General features: G+C 35.4%; 1 protein-coding gene across 3 annotated transcripts; it reads right to left on the bottom strand.

Annotated features, from left to right (window-relative positions):
• Positions 1–6,151: 6,151 nt before the first annotated feature.
• On the bottom strand, positions 6,152–10,465 carry LOC116111328. Of its 3 annotated transcripts, XM_031397526.1 has the most exons (6): positions 10,167–10,465; positions 9,532–9,690; positions 8,561–8,779; positions 7,626–7,861; positions 7,050–7,199; positions 6,152–6,458 (listed from the first exon to the last, which is right to left on the bottom strand). In XM_031397526.1, the coding sequence occupies exons 1-5, from the start codon at positions 10,371–10,373 to the stop codon at positions 7,097–7,099; spliced, it is 924 nt and encodes a 307-aa protein (XP_031253386.1). In that variant the 5' UTR covers positions 10,374–10,465; the 3' UTR covers positions 6,152–6,458; positions 7,050–7,096. The 3 variants fall into 3 exon arrangements, with proteins under 3 accessions (XP_031253386.1, XP_031253385.1, XP_031253387.1); XM_031397525.1 differs by having other exon boundaries at positions 7,050–7,861; positions 10,167–10,463; XM_031397527.1 differs by lacking the exon at positions 9,532–9,690 and having other exon boundaries at positions 7,050–7,861.
• Between the last annotated feature and the right edge of the window lie 6,899 nt (positions 10,466–17,364).

Raw genomic sequence — 17,364 nt, forward strand, 5'->3', positions numbered from 1 at the left:
GTATCTTTTTTGCTTTTCAGTATAGATTGTCTGACAAAATATAAATTTATCTTCAAACATGTTCTCCGACAAACATTTTAGCAATAAGAGAAGGAAAAAAACTACGCCTTGTACTCATATGGCAAAACAGAGAGCTCCATTTATGTAAATCTTGGCATAACATTACAACATTGACTCATAGTATTTGTCATTCCAGAAAAAGAAAAGAAATGCAAACCACCAAACAACATGAAAACTTAAAGAATAAAAAGAAAAAAATAATCGTTTCCATAAAATGCAAACCTGAGAGAGAGTGACAGTTACTTCCTCAACTTATCTCCTTCAATGTGCACACCGTACCCTGGCACACTGGGCAGAGCACAGAACAAATTGGTTTGAGATAAGTTCTCCATCCTTTCCCACTTCATTGTGCTTGGCTCCATTCTTTCTCTAGCTTCGTTTCCCTTTTGGACTGACTGACTGGTTCATCATTATTTCATTCTCACACAGAAGGATCCTGTACGAGGCAGGAAATGTGTGAAATACATGAAATATCACGAGTCAAAGCCATAGCACGTAACGAAAAAAACAAAGTGTGTTGTTAATTATAACCTCTTGCAGAACTAAAAACAGACATTACCAGCTAAATCCTACCTATAAACACTATGACATCATAGCCATAAAAAGAAGCAGGACCATGTTGCTTAGATATTCTTACCCCATTCATATTTCTACTGCGCAAGCAAGTTTTCCAGTCTTCGTATTCATTAGTGCTGCTACATCTTTATCAAGAAGTATCTTTTGCTGACAGATATCACACATTCTTTCAGCAGCTATGCGCTGTTGTCGTCTCAACTCTCGCCTTATAGACTTGCTAGATATAACCTTGTGTCCAGAAGCTGGTCATGATCGATCCAAAAGCAAACTTAAGAGCACTACTGGAGCTGAAGCAAACTCCCCAGATGAATTGGATTGAATACTCAAAGATTCACTAACATCTTCTGGGTCAGAAAATACTCTTTCTTTCCTAGCAGTAGTAGTCTCACTACTCTCAAGTTCTTCTGCATGACTAGAAGAGAGTATAGTTTCACGTCATCAAACAGCCCTGTCTACCCAGATCATACGTATAAGCAAAAGTTTAACAGCGAAGTCATGATCTGGAATCTTGTCTGTGTCCTCGTCAATAGGTCCCTCTTTCCCAACCATTCACACCATATTTTAGAGATCTCAGTGGAACCCTTGTCCTTTTGAAGCATCATCGCAGCAATTGTCCAACACCAATGAACCTAACTTTCAAATCAGTAATTCTTCTTTATGAACACTCCTGGAATCACCTTATCACAGTTTCCACAACACCATTCTTAGCATGGATTCCGATTGTCCTTCCCCAGACTCATCTAGCCCATCACACACTAATTGTGAGTTTGCAATTTCCAGTATATCAATAATAGCTTGATTGTTATCATTGTTGTGACACTCCAACAACCTCATCTTTTTAATTGTTTTTCTTCTCAGAAATTGTCAAAGAAAAGAACACCATCATTAAAGGCCAGGGTTTGGTCCCAGAGAGTACCTAGCACAGATAACCTCTCAGTGTGAGATTACCCTCAAATGATCAAACAACACTGAATCACTGTAACACGGAGAAACCACAAAGTCAAAAGAATATGAGCCGCTTCCCATCTTCACAAGCTCCCATACGTGTGTCCTTGTGCTCTGACATTGTTAAGTGTTCTAGCCATTTTCCCTTAGCTACTAGCAGCAGTTCTAGGAAGCGCTAATTCCCTCTTTCCGCCATACAAATTTTCCCGCCAAAATGTTATATCTCAAATTGAAAGCCCCTTCTAGGAAGCAGCATTTCTAGCAACAGTTCTAGGAAGCAGCAGTTCTAGCAACAGTTCTAGGAACACTTATTCAATACCACCCCAAACCCGATAAACAATTCTTCCAAGATCCAACCGGCAAAGATACTTTCAGGAATCAAGTATACCCTAAACACTAATTTCATACGTACAACATTGAAACCCTAATTTCAAACTCAGGATGATTTAATTCCTTAAAACTGCAGCACAACAGTATCAACAACCATAAGAAAGCCTACTGAACTTAGATTTCACAAGAACTTCTCAGAAACCCAAACATCAATTTCTGAACCACGAATACCACCAATTTTCCTATTTTACTACGAATTTCAAGAACTTAAAATTTCAGTTCCGAAAAGAGAAAAACCAAAAACTAAAAGCAATAGCAAACAAATACCGACAAAGTCTTAGAAAACCCTAACTTGACATATTCGTCGCGTACTCGGTATAGGTATCTTGACAAACCGCCGAGTCCGTCCAACACCAAGAGCGCGTCGCGAGCATGGAGAGAAGAAGAGCGTGATGCGAGCACGAATCCTCCATTGTCATCTCCATTTGAGGAAAGAATAATAGAATTCGACGCTGTTTGGGCAGTGAGAAAGCGAGGGAAAGTGGAAGAGAATCGAATGTAAAAAGGACAACAAAAAGAAAATGAAACGACTCTTAACCGATTTTGGCGAAGTTTTGCAAAAGGATTTTGATTTGATTAATTTACAAAGAATAGCATGATCCACATGTCTTAAATATATATCAACTGATATGGTGTTCAAGGGAGTACAATAATAATTTGTTATGTACAATCAGGAGCCGTTGATGGTACAATTGAGGTATATGATTAACGTTATTTGTGTGAGGGGTAATTACTAGTTAGTAGTTAAACTGATCTTATGTTCAGAGAAGTATGATAGATGTAGCTAACGTTGATGAATGCAGGGAGAGTTGATGAGTTATGATGAACGGCTGAGGCCTGAGGATGGATGGATGTGGCGCGTTAAAACGATAGATAGCATTATGGTAATGAATAGAGATGGGATCGGAATTTTGAGTGAATGAATATTCCAGCAAATATAGACTGTTGTCAGATTATATTAAGAATAAAATTATCAAATTATAAATGATTTTTTTTTTGTTTTTATACAAACAAGTATTATGTTTATTAAATAATTTAACAAAGATCGTCATTCTTACTTTTTAGTATGATAAAAAAATTCGATTTGTTTATTATAAAAACTAATGAAAATGTAATGTCCTTATCCCAAATACAAATACATGATGCAAGTTTGTTTCCCTATATTCAAAATAATATCCTAAATTAAGAAACTATTTAAACTCCTAGGTTTGTTAATTGACAAAAATACCTTTATTTAAAAAAAAATTATAAATTGACAAAAACACCCCTATCCACCCATAGTTACCAGATTCTGACAATCACCGTTGGAGATGGCTGGAATCTGTCACAACTACGAACTATTAGTCAAAACTAGCTGATAATGCGTCAATCTGGCCATAGTTCTGGCCTTTTCCGACCAAATCGACGCACGACTGGCTAGATTTGACCAGTTGTACGCCGTAACGGCAGATTCCGACTGTGATAGCCAGAATCTGGCCACTATGAATGGGTGAAGATGCTTTTGTCATTTTAAAAAAAAAATTTATATATTATGGTGTTTAATAAATTAGCAAACATAAGAGTTTTTTTTTTGGTTAAATTTTAAATTCTATCTCAAAATAATTATTCAACTCTACCTTGAATCAAATCCTCAATCTTTAATTTAAAAGTAAATAAATCTTTAAAAAGTTTAGTTTAGAGACTATAGAAACACACTTTAATGTGCCATACTGCCATGATGTAATTGAATATGTATATATACAACTTAAATGAAAGGATAGAGATATAATTACCTTTTTCGGATTTGGCTCATCTCTTCATCTAATTTTGAGGTATACATGCAACAATTTTATCATTTAAATCTTAATTATATGTTCTTACGCTCTCCGTTTCTATCCAACTTTTTTGGATCAATCCAAAATAAATGCAACTTCTTGAAGTTATTTTGTGTTAATTCAAGTTCAACTATATCTCTTGATAATTAAAATAATTAATCCAAACTGTTCCAGTTAATCCCGACCGTCCTTAATTTTCAGGAGTGGTCGGCTATGCCTATGTGTAACTTTGAAACTGGTAAGTGGCAACCACTCCATAAACTGCTGTCATGACAATGAGGAAGGTTCGTCTTCTTCTTCAGCTTGTTACATACTGGTAGCAGAGAATTTCATAATTATTGGTACATTTAAAATAATTTAATATTAAAGTCTAGCGGTTAACACGATAACACAATCTTCATATTGATAAGGGACAAGCAAATTTATTGGCATCTCTACCGTTGGGCTAAAAAAATCAATTATCTTCTTCATATCTACGCAACTACTGAAATTATGAAACTCGTATCTCAGGTGAAAAAATCAATATTCAACCAAAAGCCAACATGAATAAATCAACAAGACTCAAATTCAACAAAGAGATATATTATTATATATACTATATAATATATATATATATATATATATAAAGGGCAAAAAAAAAAAAAAAAAAAAAAACCAACAACCTAAAAAAAATTAGAAAATAAACAAAAATCCTTCCAGCTTTAATAACCGAACCCAAAATATATATATATAAAAAAAAAAACAAAACAAAAAGAAAAAACTGACTCAGATCTTTACATCATGAATAAAACCTAAAACAGCATAAGAATAGTGATGAACAGAAGTGAAAGAAGGAGATGAACCACTCATTGAGCCTCTATTTTCTCATCTGCTTGACCTTGAGCCATCCTTTCTTGCATGAATCTCCCACAACCTTCACACCTTTCTTCAACAAAACCTTAAGCACTTTGGCTCTCTCTTTCACCTGTTGCTCAAAACCTGCCATCCCTGATTGAAACAAGAACAAAGAAGGAGCGCCGCTGGGTTTCGTTTAAAGCAAATCAAAGGATTCCAAGTATATAACAACTAGTTGTCTTATAAACGGAATAGGAGTGGGATCCAACGCATCAGGGGATACGTGGCAAATATCCAACGGCATAAGTGAACAAAATAATCGCGAGAATTCGAGATAATTAGGAGATGAGGTATCATTTGTAAACAGGTGGACCAGTCAGTCATTTTTTGGTGAAGTTAACTCCTGAACTATAAGCGCAGCTAATTGGGGCCTTCATGGGGACCACTTCGCCCCCACATCAATTTAAGATAACGCTGAGAGAGTTTGGCAATTTTTGTACATCTAAATATTTGAAATTTCAAGATTTAACTATTTTAAATAAGACTTTTCATCAAATAATCATGTTTTATTTTATTTCTTTAAAAAAATCTCCAAAAACAACCGTTTGTGACAGCCCCACCACTTATAAATTCACACATTTATTAACAAATTAAGATGATAATGCCGTTAAATGCTTTAAACAAGCTAATGAAATTCAATTTGAAAACCAAGAAAAACAGATGCCAGTCCAGTGAGTAACGCAGCTCATTCCAGCTGGAATTAGCTGCCAGAATGGAAGTCAATAAGATTATGTCTATTAATATTATAAATTAAATTAGTTTATAAAGGTATTTAATGACAACATAACCTTAACTGTCTGAAAAATAGATTACATAACAGGAGAAGTGGGGCAGCCAAAGCATGATTGCAGGAGGTTGGCGTAACAGAGAGAATGGGTTGATGAGTAGGGGTGAAGACAGGGAACATAAGAAAGAAACGAATCAATTACTTTAATGAAATTGAATTCAAATATGTTCATATCAACTAATTAATTAAATCAAATGACTACTTCCATTTCCATCTCTACACCATGCATCACTGCCAATATAAACTGTTCCCTTAAAAATACTTCGTTCTATTCATATCTAATTAGGATGTATTGTAATTCTTTTTTTTTTCTTGTATAATTTCTAAAACTAAAGAATTAAATCCACCTTAAATACATATATAGGTAATCCTTTTGAATCAAATTCAGGCTAATGTTAATTTTTTCCATTTGCATGCCATCAAAAAGTTTAAGAGATTGTATATATTTGGATTGTTTGGAAAAGGAGAGTGGAAGAAAGGAATAACTAGTACAAGTAAACACACGTACTTGACGATCAAGACATAGCGAAAAGAGAACAAGGTGAATAGCCTTGTGGTAGTGAAAGTTTTAATTCCTTTATAAAACGAATTAATCATAAGCATAAATGGTTGCTATGTTGATTTTAAGAATTCTTTGAACACAAACATAAAACAATAGAAATAAACCAAAGTAAAACAACACCAGAGATTTTTATATGGTTCGACAACATACTTACATCCATGAGACTAAGTCTAGATAAAGCTAATCCATTATGGTAAACATTTATAGTTTAATTACAAAGCTAAAGTTAAGCATTAGTTGCAAGAACACTCCATGTTTTACAACGTTTCAAACTCCACCATTTGGTCGAACTTCGAACTACCACAGCAAGCTCCACGTTCACAAGACCACCTAGTCAGCCTTGAACTCTTCTCAAGGATCAACACTGAAGATGCACTTCAACTCGAAAAGCTTGAAATCCCATCAAGCATCACCAATGGAAACCCATGTTCTAGCCATGAACAAATAAACAAAGTTTATCAAAGGTATTTGTAAGCCTATCTAAGGCATATGAAACCTAATTCAAAACAAAAGAAACCTCAAGAAATTTTCACAGTAATATCAGATAAATAACCAGGCTTGAAAAGAATTGCATTGGAGAAGATGAATATATAGAAAACTTGGGCTCCAATGCGAGGGGACATATGACAAAGAATAACTTTATTGAATTCACCTTTATAAAAGTTTATTCCAATATCAAGATGCCACATATCAAGGAGAATAAAACTTTTCAGCACATTGAATATGAATTTGACAATTGTTATGGACCACACAAATATCTCAAAAGAGAATATAACAACTGATGCATTCTAGAAACACAATACTGTTACTCAATAAAATTTGTGAGATGCATTGTGATCACTCTAACTCAGAGTGTTCACTCGATATAGCAGATAAATAGCATAATAGAAGGTGGTCACTTTTAACACAAGGTCGTCACACTGAAAATTTAAACAAGAATGATTGTGTAATATTCAAAATAAAGTGTTCATACCATGACTAATGCTACACTACTAAATCATAAGTTGATAAAATAACTTACAGGCAGTAGCTGCACTTTCTTGTTGCTGTGGCTTATGCTTCTCCTACTCAAACGCCTGTTGCTAAGAAAAGCGATGCGGAACGACTTACAGTTACATGCTGATCATGATGGTGAGCAATCCCACTTTCGACTACTAGGACTTGCCCTCTCCTTCATACATTTAGCATTCTTGCTCAGCATTTATTCAGCATTCAAGCCCCACCATAGATTTAGCATTCTTGTTCAGCATTTGTTCAACTTATACGTGTGTGTGTGTGTGTGTGTGTATGTGTATATATATGAATATGATTCTTCTATTTCCAAATCAGATTTCTCTTTTTCTGCTTCTTAAAATCTATTATGTTTAGTATTTACTTTAATATCATCTTATCCTTATGCTTTAAACAATTAATATAAACAAGTTAATTTACACTACATATTATTTAGCTTCTTAACTAGTAAACTTAAAGACAATGACTTGATGAAAAAATTTAAGACAAAATTGTCATCAATAGTATCAAGGCGTTGTACAGGGAATGTATAACAATGGAAGAACGTAAGTTGCCAGACCAACAATAAGAGCATCCTAACACACACCCAATGATAAATAATTGTAGAAAATTGTCGACTGAAAAGTGAGCTGCACTGAAGATGGCTGAGCTTATGACAACTGCCTTTTGCCAGTTTAGTGTGGCAGCAAGAGATGTCAACAAAAACCCTCTATAAACAGCTTCTTCAGTTAAGGGAGCGATGATGCAATTAACAAGGACACTCGCAGTTTTCGATATGTTGCTGCTTAGAAGTATCTCCTTCATTATGGAATTGCTGGCAGCCTATAAACACCACATTATGAAAAAATAGGATGGAGAAATCCAGATATTTGAGAACATCTTGTGAAACCAATCAACATATCTAATTTGAGTCATATGCACCAAAAAGTTGTTACAGTGCTGCAGGATTAAAGTAAAGCATTGGTGCACATAATTACAGTTAAAGAACAGAAAATGAAGCTTCCTAGCACACTGGATGACTATGCTTTACTTCTCCAATTCTTCCCATGGATTTAGTAGGCTACTAAAACTATCTTTTATTAAATTGAGGAACTTTCCCCACATACATATTAGAGCTGAACTCGTTCAAACTGCCATGGTAAAAATAATGACTGGGCCAAGATTTCTATGCAAAAAATAAGCAAATCCCTCAATTTCCTTTGAACACCCAAAAACATCCAAATAAATGGTTTTATGAAAAATCCCTGAACTTCTTATCTTTGATCTCTAATTGCGACAGACTTCAATAATATCTAAAGTCCATACTGAAAGATATTACTCAGTTTAAACCCCTACTATTAAACCTCATAGTCAACAGACAGTATTTACAGACTCTAAATTGAATTAGAGAACCATAAGTTAGTAGTTCTCGCTGCATAACACAGTCACAAGAAAGCTTCATCCCGCATTCCAGTTAGTGCATCAGCTCTTATTAAAAAAATATTGAAGGGAGCATAGGGAAAAAAGGTTCTTTATACAAACCTTTGCCCCAAATAATCTGTCAGCAATGAGCAACGTAGAGAAAACCAACAAAATAAGAAACCCAAGACCCAGTGCAGATGCCAGCAACCAGTTCCTCTCTTCTGATAACTTTTTAGCTTTGAACAAAGTTAAAAGGTCATGCTGCGGCTTAATGGTCCTGCTTAGTAGAAACAGAGCTCCACTGAGTTCTAAGATCTGGAAAACAAGCAAGGAAAGTGCCTGCACTGAAGATAAGGTCAAAGATCAATGTGCAGGTCCATGAATAGGATTGTCTATGCATATCAACATCTATAAGAGAAATGATGTTCAACTCTACTGCATTGAGGGTAAACATTAGGACTTCTAGCACAAGTTCACCACAACAGTTGGGTTAGTAGAAATCAAACAATCAATATATCCCCTTTTTTTTTTTTTTTTATAAAGAAGTAAATATTAAGATCATTAGGAGAAAATTCTCCGAAATCCATTTTTTCAGAAATGACATCCAACTAATGAATGTTAGTTCATTTATGCAGTCAGACTCAGGACATCAAAATTATAGAGAAGGAAAAAAATAATTAAAAAAACAGTCTCAGACTTGGTTTTGAGATCAAAATAATAGAGAAGGACAGAGATAATAATAAAAACAGAGAATATTATGGGCTGATACAAAAGACCACAAAGTATCAAATGATCCCACTAGCGAGATTGCAAGATTAAGACTCCACCTTGAAAAAGAGCCAAGTCTATGAAAACAATATCAACTGTTTCAAAGCAAGCTCATCTTAAATTCAGCATTTGAAGACTCTCAGTCTTAGCCTCACATCACAGTGAAAAAAAGCAACTGCATAATGGAATCTGGTTAAAAGACAGCAACCATCTTCTAAATGAGTGAAAGCTGCAGTAACATTATATCATCTTCCTATATTACAGTAAATATATGTCACCATAGATAGCAGAATAAGCAAAATGAGTCAAAGAATTACACCCACTTGAGTCTGTGGCTCAAGAACAGGTTGATTCAATACATACGCAGCAACAGACATGCCTCCATAACCCAAAGGAATATGTAAATTAAACATATACATAGCCATAGTGCTCCATAAACTCTCACTCTCCCATGGGATATCTGATGCCAACACAGAAAAACCCTGTTCACCCATATCAGAGTCAGTTGCACTTCCAAAAATTTATAAAAAACACCAACACACTGAAGAGAGAAATTAAACCACTAAATGGCTAACAAAAAATTCGGCATCATATCCTGCCCACCAACACTAAACTCTAAAGTAACCTATGTCTACAACTTAGGTAAAAATCTATTGAAAGTGAATAAAACAAATTAAACCCACCAACCATTTGATATTATCTCCAAAACTAAAGTATTGTACTTTAAATTTTTAAGTCTTAAAATATTTTAACTAGGGCAAGCTTTAGAAACGCAAAAATGATCGAAACTAATCAAACCCACCAACCAAGCATTTAACAAATAGATTACCGTTACACACTCGATACCCCCAAACTTGTAACATCTAGAACTTGGGTCAATATCATATACTAAAACCCTAACTATTGCTTTCCAAAAGACAATAAAACAATGTAAATATGGCTGTAGAAGTGAATATACCTTAATGGGTTGTTCTTTAATTTCATTTTTGATGCAACAGCACTTGAGAGAAGCTTTGGAGCTTAATTTGAAGTTGAATATGGAATAAGAGAGAGCAGTGTTTGGAGAAAATAAAAGTGGCGATAGTGATTTGTCAAAATCTCTGCAAAATTTGGCTGAGGGAGGATGTAATGGACAACCAAAGGTTGGCAAACGCAAGACAATCATTTTTCTTTAACCTCTCTCCCCTCTGTTTTCAGTTCGTTAGCTCAACTCTTAAAAGATACTTAAATATTAACGTACGCTTATCTAAAATCGAATTGTAACAAAATATTAATCTAAAAAAAAAAAAAAAAACCACCATTGAATAAAATGAAATGAACACAAGTACTAAGTACAAAGATATACCCACAATAAGATGGAGCCTAAACCTAATTACAAATTTGTGTTGTCTACACAGTTCGTGCTTTTGATGGATTGGGCCTTTAGAATTAATTACCCATTTCAAGGCCTTTAGAATTAATTACCCATCTCAATAATCCATGCTGGAAACCAGTTGGTTTTTCACTACACTTTAAGACTGTATGCAAGAAGTAGAACCTCAATTCAATGCAAGGTTTATCCATTTAATTTGAGTAAACGATATATTCCCACCCAAGGTTTGACGAAATCCTAAGTTGGTACCCTTGGTTACATTTATTCTAGACTTTCACCCTTAAAGTGATGGAAAAGTGTTTGATTTAACGATAAAGGGGTAAATTGGTTATTTTGCATGGATTGCACACGTTAGCAGATCGCCACCTCTAACAGTCCTCCGGCGTATGTTAGCAGACAACGTCTCCAATGTTTTTCGCCCTTTTTTTTTTTTTGGCAATTCTTCCACCCAAAATCACCCTTGTCACCACCATTTGAACCCCCTACCTCCCCTTTACAAAACCTTACCCTTCACAACCCCTCATCACTTGCTGATCGCAGGCCACGGTAGCCATGACATGCGATTAGTTTTTGTCAATTTCAGCCATTTTGAATGGCGACAACCCCAACCACCACCCCCACCACCACCATTTGACTCCTTGCATCCTCCTTTATAAAACCCCTAACCTTCCCAGCCACGACAGCTCACCGTTTGCCATCCACCACTTCACCAAAAAATGGTCGATGAACACGAACTCTCAGCTCGTGAACGGTGACTAAACGATTATTGTGGACATAGGGATTTTATAGAGTTGGAGACGTTGGTTGTAGTGGTGGTGTCCAATTGGATTTTTGCCGCCAAAATCGATCGGAATTCGACGAAGAATAGAGAAACCCTAAGCCTAACGGCGCCGACCATTGGAGGGGCCAATGAGTCAGGAACCAGAGGGTTTTTGGACGAAAAACTATGGGAAGGTGATGGAGGTGACTAGGGGGTTCGACGTTGTCGGAAACAGCTCAAATCGGGCAAAAATCGAGAGGGTGTGCAGTGACCGAGGGTGTTATTGAGATAATTTGAAAACAAAATAGTAAGTTTTATAGTTCTACTAATTTAGGGGTTAAAACATAATTTATTAATTTAGGGTTAAAGACATTATGGTAATTGAATCCTCTATACCCTAAAGATTGCTAATGGTGCTATTTTAAGGGTGGGAATCTAGAATAAATGTAACTTGGGATACTAACTTAGAATTTCGTCAAACCTTAGGTGAGAATATGTCGTTTACTCATTTAATTTTAATGTCATACTGTGTAGTAAGGCAACAACAACCAGTGGATTTTGTACCTTTTGGCTAGCCATATATATTCGCATAATTAACCTCCCATGTAATCTGTAGCAAAAGTATTGCTTAAATCCAAGCTGGAAATAATTCAAGAGAGACCCTAGACTCACTCTGCCTTGTGAAAAACAAGTTCCTCTAACAAATCACTTTTAAAATCCACTCTCTAAACTGATCTATACAATCATGTTGCATACAATTATTTTAAGGTTTGGATAATTTATTATCAATTAAGAAAGTTGTGTAATAATTAAGAGAGTTAAGCAGGACATGCATGGATCCGCACCTTGGTTGCTTCAATTATTCATTAGACTTTTCATGGTGAATAAATATAAATAAAATCCAAATTAATTTTTTTATAATTATACCATAAACACAAGAGTTCTGGTTACCTTTGTTGTCTTGCTTATTATCCAGTTTCACACTACTATTCTAATACAAAACCAAGGTAATACTACACTATTTCATTCCAATCAAACCGTAAAATCAACAAAACTTAAACAAGAACATTAATGCTTACCAGAAATAGAAACCTCAGTTGAAAAGTTCCGAAGTGGTTGCCGTCCCAGTCCCAGACTCACAATCCAACCCCTTAAACGCGCACCTTCTTTTAAAATCTCTCTCACACGTACTCTCGTAAAAGACAGTTTTCTTTTTCTTTGTTTTAGTGAACTAAAGATATTCTACCTTAGCCATGAAAGGTAACACTTAAATAATAAAAAACTATAAAATGCATACATTTTGGTTTAAAGAAATAAGCAACTCTTTCAATTATACAAAGATACAATATCTCTATTTTTTTTTTTTAAAAAATCATATAAAATAAGTATTATGATTCATTCAAATTTTAAAACTCAAATGCTCAATCAAATAAAACGCATAGAATAGCTCAAATTTCAATCTAAAAAAAAAAAAAAAAAAAAAAAAGAGCAATACAAAAAATCCATGCCGTTACAATAACAATGTATTTTTCTTAAAAATATTGATGTTATTATCGATATCATATATTAATTTTAGGAAACAACTAAAACACTTATGATCATGATGGTGAGATTGAGAATCAGAACGCTTCTATTAATTTATTAATGATTGCAATGAACATATTAATTCAATAACTATTAGTCTACTTAATGAATATGGCATTACTCAATTTTCTATCGAGTTTAAACTAATTAATTTTGTAGCTGACGATGCTATCGATCTTGTTTTTCTGCCATCATATTGCTATGATTGATAGCTACGGGATTAGCGGTTACATTAGGGCACTTAAAATCTACGTAATAAAGTTAAAAGCAATGGAACATAAAAAAAAAGATGTTAAGCATAAGATAAATACTTTTCTCGTGGTAGCAACAATTATAGTTAGCATGGAGTTTGTTGCTCGGTCCAAATAGGTACTAGTGTTGACAATGATAAAGGTGGCAGCGATAAGGAAACTTGTGTTTATTTGAATGGCACTACCCATTTTAATCTCCTTTATTCATCAGAGAAGTTCGTAGTCTTTAACACATTTGGTATGAATGCGGCAGTGTTTGGAGCAATCATGATGTGTTGGGCAAAACTAATTGATGCTAATCTTGCATCTTTATTGGTTCTGGCTCAATATGCAGTTGTGGCTGTTGCTATTGCCATGATCGGACTCACTTTTTATTCTATATATCATTATTACTCGAAAACAGCACATGTTTCAGTTTATCTCCTGCACGACCTGTGTTTTCTCTTTGAAGCCATATTATCCATGGCAGTGCTCTTTTCAGTCTTCAATCAAGTTCTTGTTCTCGTCTTCTATTTCTTATCTTTCTCTCCTATTATCTCCTATATATATATGAATGTTATGCCATGTGATATCTTTTTTGGAAACATGAGGATTGCGATCTAAAGGCTTTGTGATTTGAAGTTAGCGACCAGATGTGCTAGATAAGGACGTGAGCTAAAGTAGATGTGTTCATAAGCATGTGTCACAATGAGCATGCGATCTGGAAGAAGGGACCAAAAGGTAATGTGATATGGAAGCAATACAGGAAAGTGTCTAAGCGATCAAATGAGCTTGCGATCAGAAGCATTATGCGTCTGCTTGAAAGAGGTTGTTGATTCAGAGCCATCATTAATGTTGTCAGAGACAGTCAACTATTTGAAGTGGTTCAACTATTTTTTAGGGATAAGACTGACAAATGTCAAATTGGTTAGAAATGTTTGGCTCTAATATGATAACTTGTAAAAATGTCTACAGCTTAGGATAACATTTATATGCTCAGTGTCCATGACGTATACAATGATGTAATTAGCGTGTATATAAACATTGTTTAAGATAATGAAAAAATGTGTGAGCGTTCTTTCCTTTGCATTCTCCAGCTTGTAAACCCAACAATTGGTATCAGAGCCAAATTCTCTTCGCCAAGATTCGTCCTTCCTAGAAACCCTTTCATCTTCTGTCTATAGAAAAACTCTCTAGTTTAAAACACAAAACCTATCTTCATAGCATCAAGCGCAGCTTCCCTCTTACCTCCAATCTTCAATGGAGAGCGATACCATATGTGGGTTGTTAAAATGAAGACGTACTTGTAGGGACAAGGTCTCTGGCAATATGTGGCGGAAGAAAAGCAACTAACTCAACTGGGACCAAATCCCATGTTGAACCAGATTTGTCTACATGAAGAAGAAGCCACAAAAGCTCCAACAAGAGCTTTGTCACACATACACTCGGCTGTCACAGAGTTGGTTTTCACAAGAATAATGGCTTATGAGACAACAAAAGAAGCTTGGGATAAGTTTAAGGAGGAGTTTGCTAGAAGTGACAAAACCAGGAACATGCATGTCTTGAATTTGAGAAGGGAGTTTGAGACGCTGAAGATGCAAGAGTCTGAAAATGTTAAAGAATATGTTGACTGACTGATGAATGTGGTCAATAAAATCAAACTTCTTGGCGAAGAAATGACGGATAAAAGGATAGTAAAAAATGTGTTAGTGAGTCTACTAGAGAGGTTTGAGGTCAAAATCTCATCCTTAGAGGACTTAAAAGATTTATATCAGATTACCCTTATTGAGCTTGTCCATGCCCTACAAGCTCAAGAATAGAGAAGGCTACTGAGACAAGAAGACAATAGTGAAGGAGCCATGACAGCTTCATATAAAGGGAAATCAGTGCAAGAAGGATACAAAAAGCTTGTTGGAGATAGAAAGGGAAAAGAAAAGGCGAATAACCAATGAGGCAAGAATGGTGGGATGAAGGGATATCTACCATGTCCCCACTGTAAGAAGAAAAATCATGCTGAGAATAGATATTGGTTCAGGCCAAACATTAAGTGTAGGTCGTGTAAGTAGTTCAACCATATTGAAAAGGTTTACAAGAATAAAGCAAACCAACCACAGTAAGTCACATGGTCAAAATCCAGCAACAAAATCAAGAGGGAGAATAATTGTTCATGACCTCTTGTCGTGCAACTCACATCGAAAGAGAAACGTGGCTAATAGATAATGATTGTACTAAACACATGACACCATATCTCACTAATTTTGTAGATTTGGATCATTCATTCCAGTCCAAGGTGAAGATTGGAAATTGAGAGTTCGTGGAGGTTAAAGGAAGAGGCAAAGTTGCCATCCAGACTCCATTGAGTATAAAGCACATCGCAAATGTGTTGTATGTGCCAGCAATCAGCCAGAGTCTACTAAGTGTTGGATAGATGTTAGAGAAAGATTATTCTTTACACTTTCAAGACAGGTCGTGTACTATAGTAAACAGTGAAAGGAGTGAGCTGATGAAAGTCAAGATGATGTCCCATAGAATAGAGAAAACCAGAAGTTCAAGCTTAGTTTGCTAGAATCGATGAGTCAGAACTTTGGCATAAAATACTTAGCCATTTTCATTACAATGGCTTGAAAGAGATGAAGCACAAAAATCTAGTGCAGAATTTACCAGAGTCAAAGAGAGAAGGAGTCTATGTCAAGCTTTGTAGCTTAGAAAATCGAGTAGACAACCATTTCCTAGAAATGCATCTTGGAGCTACAAAGAAGCTCCAATTGATACACACCGATGTGTGTGGTTCTATGCAGACTCCTACTTTGTACAATTCATTGATGACTACTCTAGAATGACATTAGTTCACTTCCTGAGGTAGAAGAGTGAAACGGCTGATGTATTTAAGAAGTTCAAGCTTTTGGTCGAAAACGAAATTGATTTGACTATCAAATCTGTTCGCAGCAATAATGGGACAGAATACACTTCGAGTGAATTCAAAGAGACATGTAGAGGAGCTAGAATTAAGCACCAGTTCAGCAGTTATTACACTCCACAACAAAATGGAGTAGATGGCCAGATGCATGATCGTTGAGAAAAAGTTGTTCAAAACATTTTGGGCTGAAGCGATCAATACAAGAGTCTATTTGCTAAATAGACTGCCAACAAAGGCTCTTAACAATCAAACTCCAGTAAAAGCTTGGTGTAGAGTAAAGCTAAGTGTGGAGGAACTCAAACTCTTCGGAAGCATCTTTTATGCTCATGTTCCAGCGAGTAAAAAAAAAAAAAAGCAAGTTTGATGAGAAAGCTGAAACTGGAATCTTCATTGGCTATAGCACCCAATCAAAAGCCTATAGATTTCTCAATCCAATTATGAACAAGATTCTAATCACAAGAGATGTTAGGGTCGATGAAATGTTAGTTTGGAATTAGGAGGAGAAGAAAATTGAAGAAGAAGAAAAGCCTTAGCAAAGAGAGGTCGTTAATGACAAGAATGAAGTTGAGGAAGAATCAGATGCTTACGAAGAACCATCAGTTAGCGGGATCAGGCCTCTAACTGAAGTATATGAGAGGTGCAATATCACTATATTGGAGCCTATTGTTGGGATTCATGCATTTTGGACATGGAGATGGAGAGAAAATGATGATCAAGATGATGGACATAAGGTAGAAAACAAACCATTATAACATTAACATATTAATGTATGAAAATGATAGAAAATTACCAACTCTTTTTGCTATTAAAAGCTTGATGTTGAAACTTGGAGTCTAGATTCTTCAAAAGTAGTGATGGCAATGGGCCGGGCCGGGACCTAGTACCCTTTGGCCCAGGCCCAGGCCCGACCTCATGACACAGGCCCGAGCCCGCTACGGGTATGATAGGCAAAGCCCAAGCCCGGCCCGACGGGTTTTTTATAACTATAGGCCCGGCCCAAGCCCGCCTTTTTTAATAATGTTTATTTTTAAATATTAATAAATTTCAATTTTTTTTATTTTTAATTTTAGAAATAGTTTTTAAATATTAATTGAAGCTATTTCCGCAAATCATTTAAGCAATAATTGAGCAATTAAAACTCCATAATATTTGAGATACTAACTTTTCAGTGTGCATAATATGTTATGGTGAAATCCACTTTATAAGTTGAACCAAACCCATCTAACTCATTTAAGGCAATTTTAAAACCTTCAATATGGGATAAAAATTGAGGTTATGGTTGGGAAAAATAGA

This window comes from Pistacia vera, unplaced genomic scaffold, assembly GCF_008641045.1.
Source record: "Pistacia vera cultivar Batoury unplaced genomic scaffold, PisVer_v2 Contig631, whole genome shotgun sequence".
Lineage (NCBI taxonomy): Eukaryota > Viridiplantae > Streptophyta > Magnoliopsida > Sapindales > Anacardiaceae > Pistacia > Pistacia vera.